The sequence below is a fragment of the Camelus bactrianus genome, chromosome 25, assembly GCF_048773025.1.
Source record: "Camelus bactrianus isolate YW-2024 breed Bactrian camel chromosome 25, ASM4877302v1, whole genome shotgun sequence".
NCBI classification, from domain to species: domain Eukaryota; kingdom Metazoa; phylum Chordata; class Mammalia; order Artiodactyla; family Camelidae; genus Camelus; species Camelus bactrianus.
In genome coordinates, this window is record NC_133563.1 from 15,666,133 (window position 1) to 15,690,517 (window position 24,385).

General features: G+C 41.9%; 1 protein-coding gene across 7 annotated transcripts in view; it reads right to left on the reverse strand.

Annotated features, from left to right (window-relative positions):
- Positions 1 to 24,385, reverse strand: part of SYBU (syntabulin) — a 104,106-nt gene that overhangs the window by 44,994 nt on the left and 34,727 nt on the right. Inside the window, exons 1-3 of one of the 7 annotated variants that reach the window (XM_074352910.1) lie at positions 21,968 to 22,091; positions 21,387 to 21,467; positions 19,433 to 19,637 (exon numbers count right to left, since the gene is read on the reverse strand). In XM_074352910.1, the coding sequence (XP_074209011.1) occupies positions 19,433 to 19,637; positions 21,387 to 21,467; positions 21,968 to 22,087 (406 nt within the window). In that variant the 5' untranslated portion in view covers positions 22,088 to 22,091. Of the gene's footprint in view, positions 1 to 19,432; positions 19,638 to 21,386; positions 21,595 to 21,967; positions 22,092 to 24,385 lie in introns of those variants that run through there. The other 6 variants (XM_074352911.1, XM_074352913.1, XM_074352912.1 and 3 more) reach the window with 6 other exon arrangements.

A 24,385-nucleotide genomic window follows, 5' to 3' on the forward strand; every position in this document is an offset into this window, starting at 1 on the left:
CGGTGTTAGGAAAAAGTTACTTGAATATTATTGACCACACCCAGTTTTTGATCACTGGGCCCATCAACTGGTCAACAGAGTTTGAAAGATAAGAGATCTGGCTTTAAGAGTTCAAGGAAGCAGAAGGAAGTGATCTTTTATTATCAAACACATCCAATCAAAAATACGTCAATCAGAAATCTTGCTGTCTGGGGTAAATGGGTAAAATGAAAATGATATTCAAATTAGAAATGTTCCCTTAACTTTCAAGTTATATATTATTACCATACTCATTATTATAAGTTAGTATGCATGACATGAAGTGACCTGTGTAGATGCTTATTAAGCAAACAGGAACGTCGTACTGCTGACTCCTGTAAGTGCCTTCCATATCTGTTAATTATTTATAATGGTTGGTTAATTCATTTATACTTTGATGAGAAGTATCGTATGGGCATTGAAAGCCAATCAATATTACTTAAAGTATGTCTATTTAAACTAACCAATTAGTGATCAATTTTCATTACCAAATAATTCCTTATTATATGGAAATATTTTGATGTCAGTTATTTCAGTAACTAATTAGGCAAAAAAGTGAATAAGGACTTTTAGTACTAATAACTTCTAGGACTATTACATTTTTATAAATATTAAAGAAACTAAAATAATTTACCATCTATCAAAGTTTATCTTAAAACTTCATGGCTTGAATAAGGACAGAAAGAGAACTAGGCCTGAATAAAATATACTGGTTGCCTGAATTAAGATGACCAGAATCCATCTAGAAAAATAATTGCCATTGGTTCATTTTTGGCCTTTGTTTCAATTTTTATTATGAAATATCCCAGTTCCTGGAACAAAGTGAACTTGGCACTGGTAAAAAGGTTCATTTCCCTTGTATCCTTTTTGACTTTTAGGCATATTAGTCTATAGAGGGCTTCAACAGTCCATTTCTGGAAGTAAATGTTTTTTACTGCACTGTTCATACTCTCTGCCTTGGTTGCTCTTTTAAATGTGCTACGTTCTTCCTGAACTGCACTGTGACCCTAAATCACAGAGTGATGAGAATCCTCTTGGCTGCTACTGCTCAGCTATTTCTTCGCTTATTGTCCTTGGCTTTCTCTCTGCATGTCCCACGCTTCAATCCAAAGAAATCTGAGCTCCTTTCTTAAGGTGCAAAGCTACTAATTACTGAGACAGATTCCAGCACTTTGACAAGCCTCAACAGGTCTGCACGCAGCCTCAGGACAGCCTGGTTCCTGATTCCTATCCCAAAGCAGATAAGCCCAAACAAATGAGATCCAGTCATTCAAAATTATCTATTTGTCTTGAAAAGTATTTCCCTATGAATCAGGGCCATAAATTACTTCTTTGGAAAGAGAGATGGCTCAAATAAATAAAAATTCAGATTCTCTACCCTGAAAAAATCACTTTCTTAAAAACTCTCAAAGGGACAAAGTTAATCTCCAGTATTGAGAAACACTATTGAAATTATAATTTAAATAAATAGAAAACAAATGTGCTTTGTTTGGTATTTGTTTTGTATTATCATTTTGCCAGAGTTAAACAAGAAGGAATATGTATATGCCATGTTTTCAGTACTAGTAATTTCAAGGATTAAGTGCTAGGTAGGGTCTGGTTAAAAAATGGGGGCTGAAATGATTTAGAATGGTGGCGGTTTAGGGAAGGCAGTAGCAATTTTTCACCTGGAGTGTGCGCCTCACCTGTCATCAATATTTACAGCCAGTGTCTCCCGGGGCAGGGACTGAGAAGATGAATACCTACATATATCTTTAACTTGAGGTACCTGGTACAGCATTTCAATCACTATATAGTAAACTGGTGTTCACCCAGCATCTCTTCACTGTCTCGTACTGCCCTTCCTATTGGGAGGGAAACAAGAGGCATATACGACATTGTCCTTCATTAGTTAAACAAATATGTACAAAGTCTTGGCACTGAACCAGCCACAGGCATCGTACCCAACCGCCTGCTTCAGTTAAACCCTTTGAGTGTGCCTTCTGTTTCCTGCTGCTAAGCTGACTGTTGAATTTGTCCTGTAGAATCCACAGACTTCTAAGTGCAATATTTGTAATTACAGCTTTTGTTAATTATGTTAGGTAGCATAAAGAATTTATCAATGACAAAAATTTCAGTATGACATCATGAAGAAACTGTTCCTTGGGCAGGAAACGGCAGAAATCCTGAATGATTTACCCAAAAAGCGTGGGTTGCTTCAAATTTCCAGAATGCCTGAGAGAAGTAAGGACGTTTCAGCCTGGTTTTAGCTCCGCTCCAAGGCTTTAGGAAGGGGGTGTAGGAGACTGTCAGTTCTGCTGGCAAGAAAGGAGTTTTTCTTTTAAAATGCACTTAAACACACACCCACACTAGCTCTTGCATAAATCCTGAGTTTTTACATTTCTTTCTCTATTATTCATGGTAAATATAACTTCATTTAAAAAATACACATGCAGTAGGATCACCTTTCATGTTTTACACAGTGTGATCGTCTGGGATGGATCCAGGTGAGATGATTTCCTTCTGGGGTCAACAATTTAAAACCCCATGTACATGGGTCCAGGATGGCCACTGGTGGAACTCAGGTTAAAGGGACCCTCATTAGGGCCACATCGAAATTATCACCGGCCGCAGTGAAGGAGACTAATTTACATGCCCTCTTTGATTTATACTGAGGAATAGGTTCTTTTGTTGTGTTGTTCTTGTTTACCTACTTTGAGTAGGTCAACACACAGGATTCAGGATAATAGAATACCCACAGATCCAGGAACCTCCAGAAGTCGTGGCCCATCTATGGAGCTATAAAAAATATACTAATAACTAGTTTCCAAATTGTTTTCAAAAAAAATAATTTTTTAAGGTCTATAAAGACAGATGGGAGAAATCAGGCATCTAATATAATTTTGTAGCCTGGAGGTTGTTAAAAATGATTTTTTAAATCTATTTTTCCTCTCTCTTTGCAAGCACTTTGAGAATACGGGATATAGTTAATAACTGTACAATTACTCAATTTATAATTCTGAAAAGGTATGTATAAGTATCTTTTAAAATAATTTTTATTATTTTAAATGCACTAAAGAAACACGCTAAATTAAAAAAATCTTCAATTGGGTTGTTAAAATTTTAATAAATTTTTAAATTATAATAGAAGATCTAGAGTACAAAAGAGTACAAAGAAGTAAATAAAAAATAAAGGGCTAATATTTTCCTATAATTGTACTGCCTAGAAAAAATATTTAATTATTTGGCATACTTCTTATTGATTTTTTATGCATATGATTTACTTGCTTGCTTGTTCTTTGTTTTGTTAAAATTTCAACATAATTATAGACAGTATCATTACTCTGTTGTTAAAAATTTCTCCCTGGAACTTGTCAGGCTAGAAAGAAAGAAGCTATTAAGTCTAATAGGAGCCAAAACAAAGGGGCTCCATTGGCCAAGGATGAAATAATTTGAGTATCAAAAACAATAATACATGCAAATGACAGATGATCATTAGATATATTAAAAAAAATCTGTGAGTTCATTGTCATACCAAAAAAACCAAAAACAAAAAGAAACCCAACCTAAAAAAAAAAGAAAGGCCCCTTTCACTTCCCCCAAAACACCAACCCACTACAAATCATTGAAAGTGACCCAGAGACCAATTCTTTATACTAAAATTTCACAATTAAAAGGCAAGAAGGAATTAGCACATATTCTGATTGTAAAAGCTGTTACTATACAAACTATATTTCTGGATAACTGAAATCACTCATTGATATTGGAAAGTTCTTCCTTACAGAAACATTCTGGTTAATGAAAGTAGATGAAATAATATAAAGTTAACAACAGTTGACCCTTGAACAGTGTGAGGGTTAGAGGTGCCAGCTTCCATGCAGTCACAAATCTAAGCATAACTTAACAGGTGGCCCATCATATCTGCAGTTCCACATCCAAGGATTCAACCTACCTTGAATCATGTAGCACTATGGCACATGTGTACTGAAAAAAGTCCAAATACAAGTGGACCAACGTGGTTCAAACTTTGTTATTCTAAAGAAATAATTGATTCAATCAATAAACATAATGGATGAAACCTTTAGACAAAAGGCTGGTAAGGCCTGGCACCAGGCCTTACCCATCTGTATCCATGTAGTACTCTTAGCATCACCAACAGTGGGGCAACAGACAGTCTGCACCTTAGGACGGGAAGTGAGATGAAGCACACAGCATTCCCCACGAAGTATTCTTGCCACCAAAAAATTGCCCCTGAATCTAATCAAGATTTGATTACATGGAGAACAGTAGTGAGTTAAATCAGGGGTTGGCAAACTGCAGCCCACAGGCCAATTCCTGTTTGCTGTCTGCTTTTGTAAATCAAATGTTATTGGAACCCAGCCCAATCCTTTACACAGTGTCTACTGTGGCTTTCAAGCACAATGGCAGAGATCAGAGATCATCTGGCCAGCAAAGCCGAAAATATTTACTATCTGGTCCTTTTCAGAAAGTTTGCTGCCTTCTGGGTTAAATGATACCACGAGGAAGCAAACAGACACTTTTGAGACAACTGAGGCTATTTCAGTGTTCCCTATCATACCAAGGAATGATAGTAAATGTGTTAGTAATGAAAATGGCACTGTGATTACTATGTAAAAAAAAGTTCATTTAAAAAAAATGCATGCTGAAGTATGTAGGTAGACATGAAATAACATGATGTCTGGATATATGCTTTAAAATGCTTCAGTAAAGTAAAAGAGAAAAGAAAAAAGAGATGGCAGCAAATACGACAACATCTTGCTATTGCTTTATCTGGACAAAGTGGACAAGCAGCATGTTGGGGTTCATTGTAGTATTTGCTCTGCTTTTGAGTATGTTTTTAAAAGCTTCAAAATATTTTATTTAATACATGGGTAACTATTTAGAATAGATAGGAACATAGTGTTTCTAAAAATCAATTCATTCTTGTAGGGTATTTTAGCTTATTTCCAACTTCCTCATTATTACTGAAATTGCTTTAATGACACATTTTACAGATAAATCTCTAGTCAAAATTTTTATTATCTCATAGAATGTATCTCTAAAAGTGGAATTAGTAAGTCTTCTCAGAAGTTTGAAACCACTTACATTCCTATTATTATTGTATGAGAGCATCCCACTTATTAAATCCCTTCCAGTAATGAATACTAGGTTTGCTTGCATTTTTGCCAAGTTAATCACGAAAAATGTATTTCTGACATTTTAGCTTGCATGTATTTAATTATTAGTGAGGCTTAATGTCTTTCAAATGTTCACTGGCCTTTTTTAACTTTTCCTGTGTATTGTTCATGCCCTTTGACAATTTTTCCATTCAGGTGTTAAGGAATTCTTACTGATCTGTAAGAAATCCTTATATATAAAAGGCATATTTGCCTTTAGCATATTTCACCAAGTTTGTTGTTTGCTTTTAGTTTATAATGTTTTTGACATCCAATCTTTTTCTATTTCCATTTGTCAAATCTCTCCATATTATCCTTTGAGATTTCATCCAATGCTTTAATGTTTAAAATGTCCTTCTTTACTCCAAGATCAATCAAACATTACCTATACTTTCTTCTAGATTTTTATAATTTCAGTTTTCATTTAAATTAAATCTATCTGGAATTCATTTTCGAACAGTGTGAGGTTAGATGCTTAACTGTATTATTATTTGCTTAATTTTTAGGAACTCTATCCTTTCCATATTACTTTGAAATGCTTTTCTGATGAAATTTTGATGGCAATGAATATTTTCTGCAAAGTGAATATACACCATTTGACTTGTATATATATATATATATGTATTTTTTAATCCACATTTTAAAATATTAGAATTGCCTAAAGTGCGTGTGTATATTATATAACTTCCTGGTATTTAATTAAAGTACCTAACAACCAGTGCCATCAAGCACATTTGGTGACAATTATGATGACCAAGTCCCTACATCAACTTCCTTGCACCAATTACATATAAGAATACTGGATTCTAAAGATTACAAATAAAATAATTCTTCAAAGCCCAAGAAACACCTCTAAAACTTCTGGTTCATTTTTGAATGTATATCTCATGGCTCATTTGTTTTCCAAAATGCTGAACTAAACAATTCCAGAAGACATACTTAAAAATAACATCAGGCAGAGAAAACGTGGTTTTGTGCCATAATGTCTTGAAACATTCAGTTATGGTTTGACGCTGTTAAATGTTCAGTTGCATAATTTGGAGGAAAAATCACTGCTATTTTAAGGAAACATTTCTTTATACTATATAGAAATCTAGTTGATTCTTATGAATGACGAAAGTGTTTACAGCTTTTGTCTGTAAAGCATTAATTATTCATCCATTCAACAAATGTTTATTGAGTGTTTACTATGTGCCAGACACTCCTCTAGGTGTTACTAGCCTTACTGCTCCAGATACTGACATTTTTGAAGATAGTCTGATGGAGACAGATGGTGTCACAGCTTAACCTCATGGTTAATCTGAACCCTGTGAAATTCTTATCACTTTCAAATGCACATTTATTAAGTAGCTATCATGTGGCAAGAACACTGATTTTTATCATATAATTTTAACAATAGCTTGTTTTATGGGTGGAAACACTGAGGCTCAGAGAGGGTAAGAAATCCACAGTCACACAGCTACCAAATAGTTGGCTCAAGATTCAAACTCAAGTTTGTCTGCCCCTAAAGTCCTTGTTTTTCTCACCACCACAAACTGTTTTCTAAATTTTTCTACCTTTTTTTGTCCCAAGAGGAAACAGCAGAAATCCTGGGAAAGTGCAAATTAAAAGCAGACAAAGGAAGCTTCAGAAAGAAGCCATCCCATCATAAACAGACCATGAAATTTGAGGCAAGAAACTCTAGTTGTTTCCAGGTTTTGCTTCTACACAGTAACCATTTAATGCTTGCCATACAGATGATTATGCATTCTAGTTCTTCAGCAGAAAAATCTGAACTCCTATTCCTTCACCTAATTTTAGCAACTTTTTGGAGTGAGAATTCACAAGTCTACAAGGCTCCACGCTAATTTTGCTTCAGTATTATAAATATGAGACTACACAATTGCCAGTGTTGAGTGTAAGAATCTCATCCATTCATCCATCCAACCATCCATCCATTCCACAAAAAACTGCTGATTTCCTACTGTGTGCCAGATAGTCTTCCAGACACTAGGGATGCAATGATGACCAAGACTCTCAGAGCATTGTCCTCAAGGAGTTCACATTCTAGTGGTAAAGGGAGACAGCTGATAAACAAGTTAAAAAAAACATAGAGAAGAAATTTTGATTCTGATGTACTGTTAATGAAACAAACTGGGTGGTACTGTATAGACTGGCTAGCTGTGTGGGACGTGGGATGGTGTTTCATTAGACAAGTTGTCATGGAAGGTCCTGAGGAAGTCATTTGAACTGAGATGGAAAAAATGAGAAAGAATTCCAATTATGGAGAAGGCTGGGAAGAGAACTCCAGGTAGAGGGAACAACAAGGAGTTTGGTGTACTGAGAAAACTGAGAGGAGGCCAGGAAAGCTGATGGACAGAGAAGGACTGATGATGAGGTAGAAGTCCAACCATGCATGAGCATGAGTCTAGGCAGGAGTCTTAAATTTATCTTAAGTGAAAAGGAAGCCATCCTGTGCCTGAAGCAGGAGATGACAAGCATTTGGTCTGTGGAGAACAGACAATATTAGTGATATTATGTCTCACTAATACTTACTGAGTGCCCTACTAAGTACCATGCATGTTCTAAACACTTACTAAATGCATCTTAATTAACTTAATCTGATATCCTCTCTGAGAGAGGCACTAATGTGACAGGCATACAAAACTAGCACTAATGTGTAAGTCACCTCCCCGGGGTTGCAGTCAGTGAGTGGCAGAGCTGGGGTATGAATCCAGAGGCTAACTCCAGAGCCCCCTTCTTAACCACTAGGCTGTGTGGTCCCTTTAGAAATGAAGGCGCAGAAGCAATAAACCCAAGTGGAGAAACGAGAGATGACAATGGACAATGGTTTGACTAGGGTGGTAGTAGTGAAAATTGAGAAAAGGAAATGGATTTTGGATCCATTTTGGCGAAATAACTGAAAGCATGAAGTTATGACAATGAAAAGTAGGAAGGGATCAAGAATACTTTCTGGGTTCTTTGCTTAAGCAGCAGGGAATATGGCGGTCATTTCTGAGTTGGAGAAAAATGGGTTTATGAGTTTGCAGAGGGTAAAATCAAGAATTCCGTTTTTGATACGTTAACCTTGAGGCAGAAATAAACCACGGCATTGGAGGTATCAAGTAGGCAGTTGGATAAGTGTGTCTAAAGCTCAGAGGAGCGGTGGGGTTGGGGAGCATCACTATCTTAAAAGTGAGAGATTTAAAGATTCAAGCCTTTGGGAGGGACAGGAAGGGAGGAGGGCTGAGGACTTTGACACTGTGAAGGGGGACAGGATGCAGTGGAACCAACAAAGACTCCCAGAGGGGTGGGACCACGGGAGCCAAGGAGGAAGATCTGTCTTAAAAGAGGGACTTGTTCAACTGCATCAGTTACTGCTGGGACATCAGGGAACACGAGGGCAGGCAAGAGAATGTCAGATTTGCCAATGTGGTCACTCATGTGCTTGACAAGGGCAAATTATGGAGAGAGGATTTTGGAGAAGTTTTGCTCGTGAAGAGGAGCAGAGAAATAAGATGGCAGCTGCAAGGAGATGAGGGGTCACAGTGAGCTATTTTCTTCAAGGATGCGTGTACTCTAGAGTATGTGTGTGCTCAGGGAGAGGAGCTTGTTCAAGTAACTGGAATGAAGCACCTCCACTAAGACACGTAACCTATGTCTATAAAAATCAAGTGGAGAACGGAGAAATCATTTAATGAACGTTTCCCTGGTTTCTTGGAGACAAAATAATCATTTCCCATATAAACATTCCCGGGATTTCTGAGCTATTTTGGAGCCTGGAGTGCTCCCATAAAAGTCATCTGGTGCAGCCCTGGGCAGTAAAGGAGGACGTGAGGCGAAGTGAGGTGAGGTGAGGCAAGTCTGTTTCTCCGTAGGACTCGTGCTTTCTCTGAAACAAGGACCTCAACTTGGTTCTCCACCAAGCGTCAAGCTGTCTGATTTGCGTGAGCAGTCACAGGAGGAATCTGGAGGGGAAAACATCTTGGTCCAAATAGTTGATGTAGTGTAACAACACATTTATATAGGGGTTTGGGTGAGGGAGCAGCTAATGCTGAAACTGGGAACCAGGGTGGCTCACTTGCTACCAGGACACAGGTGAGCCCCTGCAGGGGGTGGGGAAGTCTTCTGTCTCACAAGCTTTTATTTCTCCTGCTCTTTCTCTCGTAGGGTTATGATCCTTCCAAAACAGCATGTTACTAACACTTCTGATCTTCCCTCTCCTCTCTCCTTAGTAATACGAGTTTATTCGCAGTTTCTCAGCCATGCCTTTATAAAGACTTGTTTTTTCTTAAGGTTCCTTGTGGGGAGAAGATAGAGGAGATGGGGATTGGGAGGGAGGGGAGCTGGAAGGTAGGAAGGAAAGAAGAGAGAGACACAGAGACAGATACCAAGAAGCTATCTCTTGATCTCTTGAAAACCTTCTAACAGGGAAACTCCAAACCACCCCAAGGACACCTGAATTACAGTGAGCTCTCTTGTAGCAATGGAAATATTTTCTCCCTCCCTTCCATTTTTTCTCACATCGAGAATCTGAAAAAAGTGACAGTCAAGACGGAGTAAGGCATAAAAATGGAGCAGTGTTAAAGAACATTAAGGAAACAATGCTTAGTGTAATTGCTCCATTTGGATTTTTCTATTTGGAAAAGAAGAGAATTGTTCTAGAAAATATATGCGAATCATATTTACTTTGTTTTTAAAAAGGTACAAAGAAAGAAAAGAGAGAGAGAAAGAAATATGCTCAGGAACAAGCTAATTCCAGTGACATTCATAAAATAAAATTCTGAATTTTCAAAGTCAGCCTCACAGATAAAATGTCCAAAAGCAGAAGAATGGCTGAATAAATGAAGGCCGTCCATACAGTGGAACACGGGCTGTCACGACAATGAACGCGGCGACTTCTACGTACTGACTAGCAGCCACAGCCACAGGCACAGCCCGGAGCACACATTCCTGCAGGGCTGGAGCCCTGTCAGCATGCTTCACTGCTCTGTGGGTGCCTAGGCTAGCCCCTTGCCCACAATCGGTGTTCAATAAACATTTACTTAAATTAACCGAAGGGGTCATAGGTCAACAGAGCATGATCCCACTTTGGCAAAAAGCTAAACAAAATAAATCCTATAAATGTGATCACATCCATGCTGACATATGTGTTTGCCCTCGGTTATTACTTTGGAATTTAAAATATATAATATTAGCATTAAAGAAAACGTAATCCTCACAAACACCTCAGAATAAATAGAAGGGCAGGTTAGGGTCCAGAGGTCTCAAGAATTCTGAGGGTCAGGTCAGCAGCCAGGAGGAACCCTGTCTGCAGGGGCCCCACACTAGAGAGGAGAGGATTAGACAGAGACTGCAGGAAAGAGGAGGCACCCTGGGGAAACCCGCCTCGAGCCGGGAAGGATGGGGGTGAGTGCTGGGTGAGCTCCCGTGCTGAGACTGGGCAGCCTGGTTTAAGTTCCCTAAAATGAGAGGGCCGTCAGCCTGACACCACTGGCCCCCTGGAGCGTAACCCCCGGCAGTGAGTTGGGGGCCGGGTCTCGGCTCCGGCAGAGGAGGGGCAGGACTGTGTCTCCAAAGCAGGAGAGTCCACAGTCCAAGCCACAGCAGCGGAGGTTCGGGGCAGTTACTGTGCCCAGGCGCCTGCAAAGCTGCCCTAGGATCCAGGCGCACCCCGCAGCCTTCAGGCCCCCTGGGTCAGTGGGAGGAAGCTGGGGCTTTCCAGGGTGAAATCCGCTGGGGCGGTAGGGTGGGGTGGCGACCAGGGTCAAGCTAGGTCCTGGGAAACGTAGCTGTGCTGAATTCCTTCTGGAGGCTAAACTGGGCTGACGTTATCTAGATGCAGTGGGTGCCATTTACTGAATTCAGGGGATGGATAAGGTGAGGTCTGGTAGTGGCCAAGCCACTGAGAACTTGGCAGGTGTCACTTCAGGGGAGCAGAAGGAGGAGAGCCTGGCTGGAGCTGAAGGAACAGAGAATTTACATAGCACTTCCTCAGAAAGCTTTGCCAACATGCAAATCTTCCACTTCTCTCTCCACCGGACACACACAGTGTGTGCATGCACCTCACACACTCAAGCACATGTATATACCACACCCACTGATGATACACACACACTTCACTCACACACACACCTCATAACACACACCAATCACACACATACCTCACACACCACCTCACACTTACACACACACAAATAAAAAATAAACTGGGCTGCTGTTTTCCTCAGGGCTTACAACTACCAGCTCTTGAGTATTTTCTGATTTTCTTGACACGAGAGCTCTCTTCTAGCTACCCCAGCACTGGGGACAGGGTTCTGTTCCACAGATGACTCTTTTTGACCTTTAGAGATGCTGAAGTCCTCTGGACACGAATGTTTCCTTCCTTTAATTAACCTATAACATTGAGTACCAGTGCTGCTCTAGTTGTTTTATTTCCCCAGCAACTAAGTCTCCTGCTCTCAATGCATTAAATGAATGAAACTATTTCACTTGTCCTGTTCTCCTAATTATACCTTCCACTGAATTCCAACAAATACTTACTAAGCAACTGCTGTGTGTCAGGTATGTGCAGGGAACTGCATCGTTCCTGCCTTACAGTCTACTGGGGAGTCAGGAAACTAAAAAGGAAAATTTAAAACCAGGCCATCTGGTCTGAGAGAAGTATAAAAAAGGGGCACCTAACCTAGACTTTGCAATGTACCTTTCAGTTACCTGCCCTGACCTATAAATATACTTACCTATATTCACATCCAGCCTTTCTTTCTTTCTATATGTGTCTTTCTTGGTCTTATTACAAAGTTATCACTTCTACTATTTTCAATCTTTGTCTCTCTCTCTTTTCTTGTCTATTTCTCCTCAGCCTAAACACCTTATCAAAATGACTGCGATTTGATAAACACTCTATCTTTACTATAAAAGCAACACTTGTTTTTATTCTGTTTTTTTTCCTGTCTCTGTTAATAAGCTTTTTAAGAAAAGTTGTCTGCACTTTATTTGGTACCTCCCATTCACATCTCAGCCAAATGCAATCTGAGTCCATCCCCACACTTTTCTGGGACTGTTTCTGTCTAAGATCCTGATAACCTAGCCGTCTCATCCTTGAGCACTTTTACGTGCTCACCTTCCTTGGTGACGGACATCTGAACCTATCGGCTGCTTTCTTCCGGGAACATTCTCTTCCTTTGGGATTGGAGACATTTTGACTCTCCTCGCGACTCTCTTCCCTTGTCTCCAGTGCTTGTTCTCGTGCCTTGGTGTCCTTTTTCTGCCTACTCTTGCTTTATCTCAGATTTCCAGCCTTGGTCCTCTAATCTTCCTCCACATACTCCCCTAGTAATCAGAGGCATCCCCCAAATACAGAAAGTTTGCTTCAGGCCACTTTGTTTTCAAGAAAGACCTACAGTAGTGCTGTTTTCACTAACCAAAAGACATTTAAAGAGAACTTTTGCTTTTATGAGAAGAGGCAAATATCTAAAATAGCAGTCAGCATTTGTTTTGCATCAATCTGTCAACAGAGGCAGCAGACACCCCAGGTGGCGAAAGCGGCACAGCCAAGTTCCTCCTCTGGGAACTACACAGCTCCTCAGCATCCAGCTGCCAGCGCTCCACACTGTGTCTGTCAGCATCTGTGCTTTATTTCAATTTATTTTGTGCATCTGCTAGCAAGACATGTCCTACGGTGACTGCTTCTTTGCTTAACACCATTTCTGCTTACAAAAGGTTTCACAGGACATTCTACTTTAAGATAGTGGGAAACCTGTATCATCAAGTCGCTCAATTTCAGCTACCAGCATCTCTGACTTCTCTTCAGAGCTCCAGACCGTCACCTTTACGTCAAACGCAACAAGGCCTAGTCTAGGGAGACTGGCCCTTCTCCCCAGTCCTGCTACTCCACGTGGGTGCATCCGGTGGAGATTCAGACTCAAGCCCTTCCTCCCCCTTCCACTTGCGATTGGTGACTGAGATGCGTATGTTCTAGCCCCCAGTCCTCTCACATGTCATTTTATCATTTTTCACTTAGACTGTCACCACAGTGGCCTTCAAACCAGGCAGGCTCCTCACCACCATTCCCTGTCACCTCCTATCCACTCTCCAACATGTAATCAGAAAGATTTTTCTAAATTATAAATCTGGTCATAAGTCTTCCCTGCAGAAAACCCTTCACTGGCTCTGGAAGACCTTTAGAAAGCCCACGACAGCAGCCCATGGGCCATATCCAGCTGCGGCTGCCTGCTATTTGGCCCAGGGTCAGGAAAAAGCCAAACAAACAAAAAAGCTCAATTTTAGAAATTCTGCATATCCTTAGAAGGGGCACACACTGTCCAGTTCCAGAGTCTCTTCTACTGTCATCTCTTCAGGTGGCCTCACTCTGTACGTTACTGGTCCAGTTCCTGTATGGACCTAGTTCTCAGGGATCAAGTTCTTAGCATGGCAAACAGAGCCTTTCCTGATGCAGCCCTGCCCACCTTTCTAATCTCATTTCATGCTTTTTAACTCAGGTCGGCTGATGTCAAGGCTCATGTTTATCCACTACACCACGCTAATGAATGCTCCTTCTCTGAACCTCTGGGCTTATGAAATGTGAGTGGCCAATGCAGATAATAAATGGAGCAACAAACTCAAATTACAAGGAAGGTGTGTGTGTGTGGAGTGGGTGTGGGCAAAAGGAACTGATACAAAATCAGTGAGTAAAGGCAGTTGTGTGGGAATCTCATCTCAAGATGTGCTATCCCATTCATCCTGGTAGCAGGGTTAAGGCAGCAAAATAACTGAGTTTTCCATTCCCCGTGTTTTATTCATCTTTGCAGCCTTAGCGCAATTTCTGATCCTCAGCAGGCACTGAATAAATATTTATCGGATAGCATACTTTTGTTGACATTTGCAGGAAGCTGAATGTCCTGCTACTCCCAGGCCTCAGTTTCTCTTTTTTCCATCTTTTTCAGTGTACCTACTGGGCGTTTAGAGTACACTTACGTTGAACCCAGTGTACCTGCTTTCTGTGTACCCCAAATCATCCTAATACCAAAGTAAGTACATGCAAAAGAATAAACAGTACAGCTAGAGACAGTAAATCCAGAGAGAGGACTACGTAGGAAAATAAAGGAAGGAAATGCTTTCTCCTTCCCTTTACTTTTCTACCATTTGAACACAAGTTAAACCCATATGTACACGTAAATAATATTATTGCTAAAACTAATAACATGGAAATCGTAAACACACAGTGAGAAGCTATAATTTCCAGGGAATGTGGAGGCATCTCCCTCACCACATGCCATGGGTTTAAACAGCTTGGCTGGCCACCACTTCTACCATCTTTGATCCTGGTTCATCGTGGGATGTCACTGGGGCATACCCCTCACATCCCTCACTGAGAATCCCCAAATGCACCCAGACCACAAAGCAGTGAGGCTCAGACTTCAGGAGGCATGAGTCATCCAGAAAGCCTGTAAAATACAGATTCCTGGGCCCTCTCATTCTGAGATAACAGGTTATGGTGGGGCCTGCATGTTAGGCAAGTTTTCCTGGGATTCAGAATTAGACAAACACCGTTCCCGACACTGAGAAACAATGTCATGAAGATGACTATTCTAGAACATGAAAGATTTTCATGTTAAGTACCATGATTTTCTCTTGGGTGTGGTCCAATTCCATCATGATTATCTTTTACTGTCCCCACAGCTAACTAATTTTTTTTTTAATTAAGTGGCAAAAAATTGTGCTCTGGTCCCCCTAATTTTAGTTACCACATCCTCAAAGAAATATTGTCTACGTGCCCTTCATCTGGAACCTATTTCATTCAGTATTTATTTCTGATGCTGAGGCCACTAAGCACTTGAAATATACATTATGCAGGAGTGCCTCGGTCCCGTAGTCATCACAATGACACGAAAGTCTTAGGGTTTTGTTTTTTTCTGCACAGCAGGTTGGCAGTCATTCAACTACAGTGTAATTCAGTACTGAGGCTCACTTCACTTTAAGCAGTTCATCTCAATTCCGATCATTATGTTCAAAGGCTTACTCTACCCAGGTGCCAAGTTTCCTCAACTGGACAAAAGCATAGCAGAACTATTTCTGTTTGGCAAGGCCAGGCAAATTTTTGGAGGCATTATCATGCCGCGGCAGAGCACTAGTCAGGTTGTAATTTGCCTTAATTGTTCCTCCCACAAACAGCAACAATAATTACCTTTAGGTCACTGGCACTCAATGAAGGATTTCTTCCCAGCCACTGAAACCACCAGGGTAATTTCTGCAAACACCTTACTCAGGATTAGGCTGCAAAGAATCTCAGATTCTGTCCATTCAGTTGACTGATCTGATACATTTTTTAATGGGTTTAGTCATAATTTCGCCTATGTATGTGTGTACACATTAGAAACATGGAAATAACTCAGAGAAATCACTGGTCTCGCATAAAACCACCAAAGGACTAGAGGCACCATTTCTCCCACCTGTCTTGTAAACACAAGGCACCTCAAGGAGAGTTAGCTTCAAACCCAGCCATCCACCTGCCTCCCAGTTCTAAGGGGTAATTATTGCCTCCACTAAGCAAAGAGAAATGCATAGCACGCTGCTAACTAGTCAGGTGACTGCTGCACACGATGGGCTTCCCCAGGTCACTAGCTCTTCTTATAGTGGCTGGAGTGGTGGTACATGGACAAGCACAAACACAACGCACTACCACCATGAGAGGGGAGAACAGACAGAGGTCTAGATTCAAGGGGCCACACCCAGAGCACAAATCATAAATATGGGTTTTTTCATTTCTAGTGGGAATGTTAAAGCAAGAAACATGGCAGGGGAGTGAGAGGGAAGGAAGATAGGATGATTTTATGCCAAACCACTGGTTAAAAAAAAAACTCATTAAAAATAAAAGAAGGGTCATGAAAGGAGGGTTTTTTCCTATTAACTTACTATTAACTGTACTTCCTTATGTATTTTTTTTTGATAAAAAAGAAAGCATTAGTTAACATAAAAATGTGCAATGTTTTGCTTGCCACGCACACAAAACAGGACCTGGCCTCCAATACAGTATAAGCTTAACTGTGCCCACCTGAGGTCACAGTGACTAAAACTGAATATAAACTGTAAGGAATGGACTCTTTTAATAGGAGAAGGATGTCCCAGTGCAAAAATATATGTGCTGATGAAATGCACCAAACATATGCATCTCTTCGGAGAAATTTTGCTAATAAGAAGTTATTAAAAGAAGAGCTCTTTGGGGACACGCCCCAAATGAATTGCAAAAGGTCATACACAACTCCTTCCCTCTGAAATGAGATAGAGACAATATACAAATTAGCATACAGAATATCAAATTATGAAATGTTCCTTGTCAAGGCTCCCATGGGAAGGAAAGCAGGAAGGCAGTGGAGGCAGGGAAGGAATAGAGAAAGTAGGTAAAAACGGATAGGTCATTCTGAAAACGGTGCCCAGGCTTTTAATTTCACAGATCAGTAAAATTAAAGGAAAAACATGAGGGTTGGGGTGAAGGACACGTCAACATAGTTGTCATTTATTTTGCTGAAGTATAACTCCAACCCCTGTTAGGACTTTTTGTTATAACACAAATGATAGAAAAGCCAGACTCTCAAAATAAAGGGTAATCCTCTATATTGAGTAAATTTAACTTTATATAAACTGAGTGCATTATCTTTCTTTTAAAAACAGAGTATCTTAGAATATATGATTCTCTTAATAATTAATACAGTCTTTGATACAAATTTGGGGAAAATCTAGTTTGCAGGTCTAAAAATGTAATTTTCAAATTAAATTACACAGTGTTTGAGTAACATCTTCCTCTATAATTTTACTAGCAGATTGTCAGAATTCCTCTAACTCTGTATGCGTTCTTTCACATTAGTGAATGTGATGATTTATAAAGAAGACAAACTAATGCAGAATGATCACAGGAAAGTTATGAAGCTAAGGCAGCAACAGACATCTCTAAATAGATTACCAGAGTTTCATTCTAGCAGAAGATGGCATTTTTAAGGTGTGCATGCACCTTGGTCTCAGACTTAACCGGAGTGATAACCAACACATATTCCAGCTTCAGTGTCAAAGCGGCTGCATTGAAACCAGCTAATTCCCCCCGCTGGCTGGACGTATTTTACATTCTCTACCTCACTGCCTGCAGCTTTGATGCTCCCCATAGTACCAAACCCATTTATTTCCCATCCACCGACTGATCTCCTAAAGCATCATTAACACGCCCCCAAAGACCTTGCTCCAGTCAATTTTAGTCAGCGCAGCACTTAGAAACCGTCGTGGGGTTTTACCAGGGCTCTTAGGAAAGGAAAGCCAAGACGGACAAGGCACCAACCCAAACCTTGGGGAATCGCCAGGCAGGAAGATGAGACCCAGGAACAGAGCAAGTCCAATCTGCAGTCAGCATGCAAGGTGAAAAAGCGAAAGGTAGGTTTATAGACACCCATCATTAGATGCTTCTGCCACTCAATTCTCAGCTAGTTAATGGCAGAAGGATCAATATCTACTTTCAGTTTCCATGTACAGCATCATGGCCCTACAGGGAGACAGGTCCCCTGGGAAGGCGGGATGATCCAGGAAATGGGTCTTGGGGATAATGATTCATGACCAAAATTAACGATTTTATTCATCTGCCAAATACATTTTCTAAGATCTATTTGGAGTTTTTCTTTTGTTTTGACCAACTTTTTCTTTCTTCCTTTTTTTTTTTTTCTGGCAACACTGCTTACCCTGAAGTCAGTCAGAGAAAAAAATGTTTATGTGGAGAGAATTTCGGGAATAAATACGTAATTGAGTTATGTAAACAAAGCTGTGTCAGTATGAAATAGTATCTCTTGGGTTCATCCACATTCAAACAGAGTGATTCCTGAGCTCCAAAATGGAGTGAAAGTAAACAGCATTACATTCTGCAAATACGGCTCCAGGTTCTAGGAGTCTTAACCTCTCTGGCTGGTCAGTTTTCCTATTGTTTTCTTCCTGGGAGTGTCAGGCAAACCACCAGTGGGTTTCTATTTTAAGCTGGATTCAGATAATTCAAACAGCAATAATATGTTTTAAAATATAATATTTTGATAGACTTTTTTCTTTCAAAACCAACAGAGAATCTGAGGCATTATAGAGAAAAAATTTTTAAATAGGCAGCAGAGTATTTCTAATATACAACTTATGCTTTCGATGGAATTATTTTGTGAAAGTATAAAATAAATCTAAAGTTACACTTTAAAAATCCCTGAAAAATGTAGTTTCCAGTAATAAATACAATGGAATACTGTATTCTGCTAAATTAATCATAACATCTTGATTCGTATGTCCCTTCTCATCTATGGGTTAATCTTCAAATTACATTTTTCCTAAATAAGCTCTAAAAATGATCCTCTATAAAACATTCTTCATGAATCACAAGACAGCCACACCTTTAAGTTTTACCCAAATTCCTAATACTTCTCAAAGAATACAAGTCCTTTTAAGTCACATGCTTCAGTGAGTACAACACGCTGTCGAGTGATTATGGTGGCATCTTCAGGAGCTGGGAAGAGCTGTGTGCCTTTACTAAATATGCTCACAATGCTAAGGAAATTTCCTTAATCATGCATCAAAGCTGGCATATGTTCTTTGTATTAAGAACCATCATTTATTAAGCATCTCTACAAGCCAGGCTCTGTGCTAGGAGTACCTTTAGTACGTGGTCTCTTTCAACCTCACAGCTACTCTACATGGTAGGCATCATCCCATTTTATGGATGTAAAAACTGAGGCTTAAGGAAGTTAAGCAACTTGCTCAAGGTCACACAGCTTGTAAGGGGTGGAAAGGCCAGGGATTCCGACGCAAGCCTATAAGATTACAAAGCCTGTGCTCCTACCCTCTAAACTACAAGGTCAGGCTAGTCCTAGGATATAAACCACCTTGATCTGAATCTCATGCATTAGGACTTGCTTTATCTTTGGGGATTCCATAAATTGAAGTACACAGGCTTACAAAGATTGCTAATATACAATGCAAGCTAACACATTTTCCTGATTTAATGAAGGAATACATTTTACAAGCAGTCATAGAAACAAGAAGTTAGGTTTCACACAGTAAATTATAAACTAGAATAACGTATAAAAACAGGTATGAAATTCCCCTACACAGAAACATTTGCAACTGCTGCATTTGCAGGTCGAAACCAAAAGGATGCAACCTCATACCATTCATCCTAACAACAGAAGTCAAGGCCTAGACTCTAAGGAGTCCACTCCAGCTCCATTCACAACGCCCTGGCAACGTACACACTTGGGTGGATATCGTACCTGAGCAGAAGCTGTTGCTGCTGATGGTCCTCGCCGAGCGCCCAGAGCTGCTGGGGTTGAACTCTCTGCTCTCTTCCTCAGAGAAGGGGGACTCAGAGGCCGGGGACACTTTGTGCTGTTGCTGAGGCAGATGGGGCCGAAGAATCAAACGGGGAATCCGGCTTCGGGAAATCTCCTTCTCATGATGCTGCACCCTCTGCTCCTTCTCCAAATTGGACGTTAGAAAGAAAACAAAAGGACACTTGTTGCCTCCTCTGAACTCCAGTCTGCTCCTTCTGGGCTCAGTTTCCAAGAAATCACATTTCTGAATATTGAATCTTCACAGACTAGTCCTTGTTGCAGAAGCTAAAATGAGCTCCAAAACTCTTCTACTGAGCTAAGTCTTTTAATTTACTGAAGAGCACACACTCCAGCATGGATGTGTACACACATACACCACACACACACACACACACACAGAAGCATGCACACTTCCAGCCCACTTGAAAGAAGGCTCTTCCATTCTCCCATGTGATTCCTAACTCATTTTGCCACTCAGGCTTTTCCTGTCACACTCAAAGGCTCTTTACAACTCACAGCTCACTCCGGCTTATTACTTGATTTTCTTCAGACTTCCATTTTGCTTTCCCTGAATTAGCTGTGACAGTTTGACTTCTGTTTTCCTGTCTCCTCACAAAGTAGACCCCTATACCTGAAACAAATCTTTCCTGATAGATCATGAAATCTTATCTTTCAAATCCCTCCTCTTCTCGCCAGGTTCTTAATTATTCATTAATATCCTGGTACACAAGGCTTGTTGCCAACAGAAAAGCAAACAAAAATCCAATACCCGGTAAGATGGCTCCACCTTTTACCTCATGGTTAGCTTTTGTTTTCCTTACAGGGCACCCCTGCAAAAAAGATCTTTCTCTCCCTCCTTAAAAGCACAGCATTAAATGCAGAGGGCCATGCCTTGGCTTTAAAAAATACATAAAAAGTAATATTTTTAAAAGTGCTTTCCCAATCGTTATCTTGTTTGATTTTTACAACTCAGGCCATAGCGGAGACACTATTTTGTGTCCCTATTCACAGATGAGAAAACTGAGACTAAAAGAGGTAAAGATGCATAGGCAAGACTGCTGCAATCACCTAGAAGCAGAACAGGCCTGAAACCCAGTGCCTTTCGGGGTCACCACCATCCTTCCTTACTTAATAAAATGGATTCCTAGGAGGAGCTCTTCACAGGAAAAAAAAAAAAATCTCACCGCTCCCACTATCCTCTGCAACTGAAAAAATTGAAAAAAAAAAAAAAAGGTTTTGGATTAGGTAACAAACAGTATTTCGAAACATGACCTCCTGCTCATTTCCACGCGGCTTACCAGGAAGGGTCGCTGCCAAAGTAAACACCTCTGGGAAGCCCTCACAGTGAGGGAATTGAAGGGAAGCCCCAGCAGCCGGTAACTCCTGCGGCCGCTCAGGCGTCCACCCTACCCAGTCGCGCCCAGCCTCGGGTTGTGTTCTGCATATCAGTCACCCAGCAGGTATCACACGTCAGCCCCTCCGCTCGGCACACGGCAGACCCTGAACCAATGCTGGAGTTCTTATTTCTCAGTCACCAATACATCAAATCCTTTTCATCCACATCACACACACACACAACAGCAATTGAGAGCTAGATCCCAAATCTCCAATTTCAGGGGATGGGATTAACCCTCCAGAGTCAATCTTTTTAATCCTCCTGTGAGCCCTCCAAATCTTTTCCTCCCGTACCACCTCCCCATCTCCCAGGGCTCATCACCTGAGCAACTGCCCCCTGCCTTCCCACCGTGCCCACCACCTCCTTGTCCGCGTCTAGAACTCAACGCCACCCCTCCGGCTCTCACCTGACCCGCTTCTTCCCCGCAGTGCCCACCTCCCCTCTCCCTCCCGCGTCCGCGGACACTGCCACCGCGCCCGCACGACGTGTCCTCCTTACCTTGGTCTCCCGAAGGGGTCCCATCGCGCTGCTGCCCGCCGGCTCCTCGCGCCGCCGCTGCCGCCGTCCAGGTGGAGGCACCTGCGAGCACCGGAGCGAGGAGACTGCGCTGAGCCGGCGAGCGCTGCTGGCGACGGCTGCTGCGGGGCCGACGCGCCGCCGCCGCTGCCGTCGTTCGCGCTCGGCTCCGAGGGCGCGCCCGGCCGCCCCGCCCCGGCCGGACACGTGGTGCCACCGCAGCTCCCAGGGAGCCGCCTCCTCCGCCGTCCCCCTCACCTGCCCGCCCCCGGGGAGGCACATCCGCGCACCCCGCCCGCCGGACTTGGCCACGCGCCCCTCCCTCTCTGCTGGGCCCGACCCGAGGGGGCCAGGTGGAGACTCGAGGCATCTCCAACCTGGAGAGGGCCAATGCCGTCTTTTTGGCACCTGGTATCGGGCTAGAAGGGGGTGCACGTCGGATAGAAGAACCCAGAATAGCTGTGACATCACTGAGAGCCAAAATGGAGAAAGGGAAAGTTTTCCCCTCGCGGCCCCTCCCTGCTCTCTCGGTTTTAAGTCAACATGCGGATCCCCACAATTACCTCGTCCGAGAGAGACGGGGCGGGTCCCCCTCTACCCGGACCCCAGCCAAGCCACTGCTGTAGGACTGACACAGCATCTGGGTTCCAGGATCTCCAAGGCTGCGAATCTCCTTGGGGCATTTGCATCAGAAGGGCCTGGCGTTGGCAGCGCAGCGCCGCCGGGAAAGAACGACAGGAGGCCGGTTCCTCTGGAAGCCAGGCTGCTCAGGGAGAGAGCAGCCTCTCCTCCGGCTCAGATCCGCAGCCGCCCGGGAATGAACCCCAGGCGCGCTGCTTTGGGAACACCGCACTTGAACTGAGAACCAGTTCAAGGCAACACTCCATTCCCTTCCAGCGGGGTACCTTTAACCCTAAGGTTCTTGACCTCTCTGAATTTCAAGTTTATCCTCCTTCAATCTGAGGGATAATAATCATACCTACCTGAAGGGTAGTTATGAGGATTAGGTGAGGAAAACAAAAGAAAACAAAAAACCCCTGCTACACCCAGCTGACTGCACAGAACTTTTCAAGGGCAGTCAAGTCACGTCCAGGTCTTCCATTCACAATTTGCTGAGTCCTCTTCCATGACAGAAAAAGCATTTGTGGGGCACACAAATTTGGTCAAAAAAAAGCTCTAACACTTCTCCAACTGAGGACTTGGAATAGAGATCGTCTATCGGCTGGGTCATGGGCCTTGACTTATTACACTTATTATTTAAATATTACCTGGTGATGGAACATGAATAATAACGTCCTTTATCAGACGTCCTTTATTTCGGAATTGGAGAATATTCTAAGTAGCAATGTGGACCGGGAACAGACTGAGCCTTACACCCAGTGTGCTACACGGAAGGACTACAATCCTTGAAAAATGGTATTGGAACCTCGACTATCTCATTTGCCTGCCCTCCAAAAAGTATTTTTCTGAGTCCTCAACTTTCCAGTCTAGGAATGTAGAGTGTGAGCTGAGAGACCGTGTGAAATCAGGATTACTGAAATCAATCTGCCACCTCTATACCCCCAAAGAAATTTTGTTCCATACATCTTCATGTCTTTTCAATCTATTTAAGCAGTGAAGTTGGTAATCTTAGGATTCTTTAGGAAAAGGCGATTAATTCATACTTTTATATCCAGAGCTATCTTAGATCTGGGCTTCAGGAAACTGATGTTCCAGGATGATTCCTACAATCTATTATTTCCAAAATTATGAGCCTGAGGACAAAAACAGTGAGACAGGAGCAAACAGCTAGGGTCAAACTGTTATGGTGCTTCTGAGTTTCCTCTGGAGAACTGAGACTTAAATCTGGGGATCTAACAGCAGAAACACCCGCCACTGAGCTGTCCAAGTCAGAACCTCAGAGTCATTCCTGACTTCTCCCTCACGTGGCCCTCACACAGCAGAAACCACAAATGATCACACTACCCTAGAAATAATGTCTTGAATCTGACTACTTCAGTCCACTGACTCCATTATCTTCATTTAGAATCTAAACCACAAACATCCTGGATTATTGCAATAGTGGTCTAACTAAAGCTGTCTTGCCTGCAGTCTTGCCTCTTATTCCTTTCTTGCCAGTTTTGCAATTTTTCCACAAGGCCTTTCTGAAAGGCTGAATCTATCCATGCTTCTTCATCTGCACTCATTAATGACTTCCTGGTTATTCTCCAAGTAATATTCAAACTCCTTAATGTGGCCCAAAGGCCTTTCATGATCTGGCTTTATCTTTCTTCTAGATACCCGCTCCCTCACTATCCCCACCTACTCGCTACCCAGCGCCCCTGCCACTCCCCTTCCCCTTACAAATGGATACCTTCAAACTGCGAAACTGGCAGTTCTCAGGAGGTATCATGTTCTCTTTTTCCGCGGGACTGTTGCACACTTGAGTCTCTTTGTCTAGAGCATTTCTTGTACCCCACCCACCCATCCTCCTCAACTCCAAAAGATACACTGGGTTTCATTTTAGAAACAGCTTCTTCCAGGAAACCTCCCTGATCCCTCAAGATCAGTTCTTACATACTTCCAGGACACCTGTATTTAATTCAACCCAGGAGAACTGTTACTATCTTGTATCAGAATTCCCTACTTATTTGTCTGTCTTTACCAGGGATGTAGGCAGTGCCTAGTACAGGTCCTGACACAGTAGGCACTCGATATATAACAATCAAATGAATGAATGCATGAATGAGTGAATTCTGTAACCCCTAAGGGGCCATCAGTACAGGATAAAGAAGACACACATAACTTCTCTTTACAAAATAACTCAGATAAAGCTGCCTCCAATATGTCTTTGTATTTGATGATGTGCTGTGTGCCTTACAAAATCCAACATGTGCTCAGTGAAAGCCTTTACTGCGAAGTGCAGGCAGTGAGGCCCGCTGTAGCCCCGCTGTCACCATAGCAACCCTGCTGAGGGAAAGGCTGATGATTTAGTGTTCAAA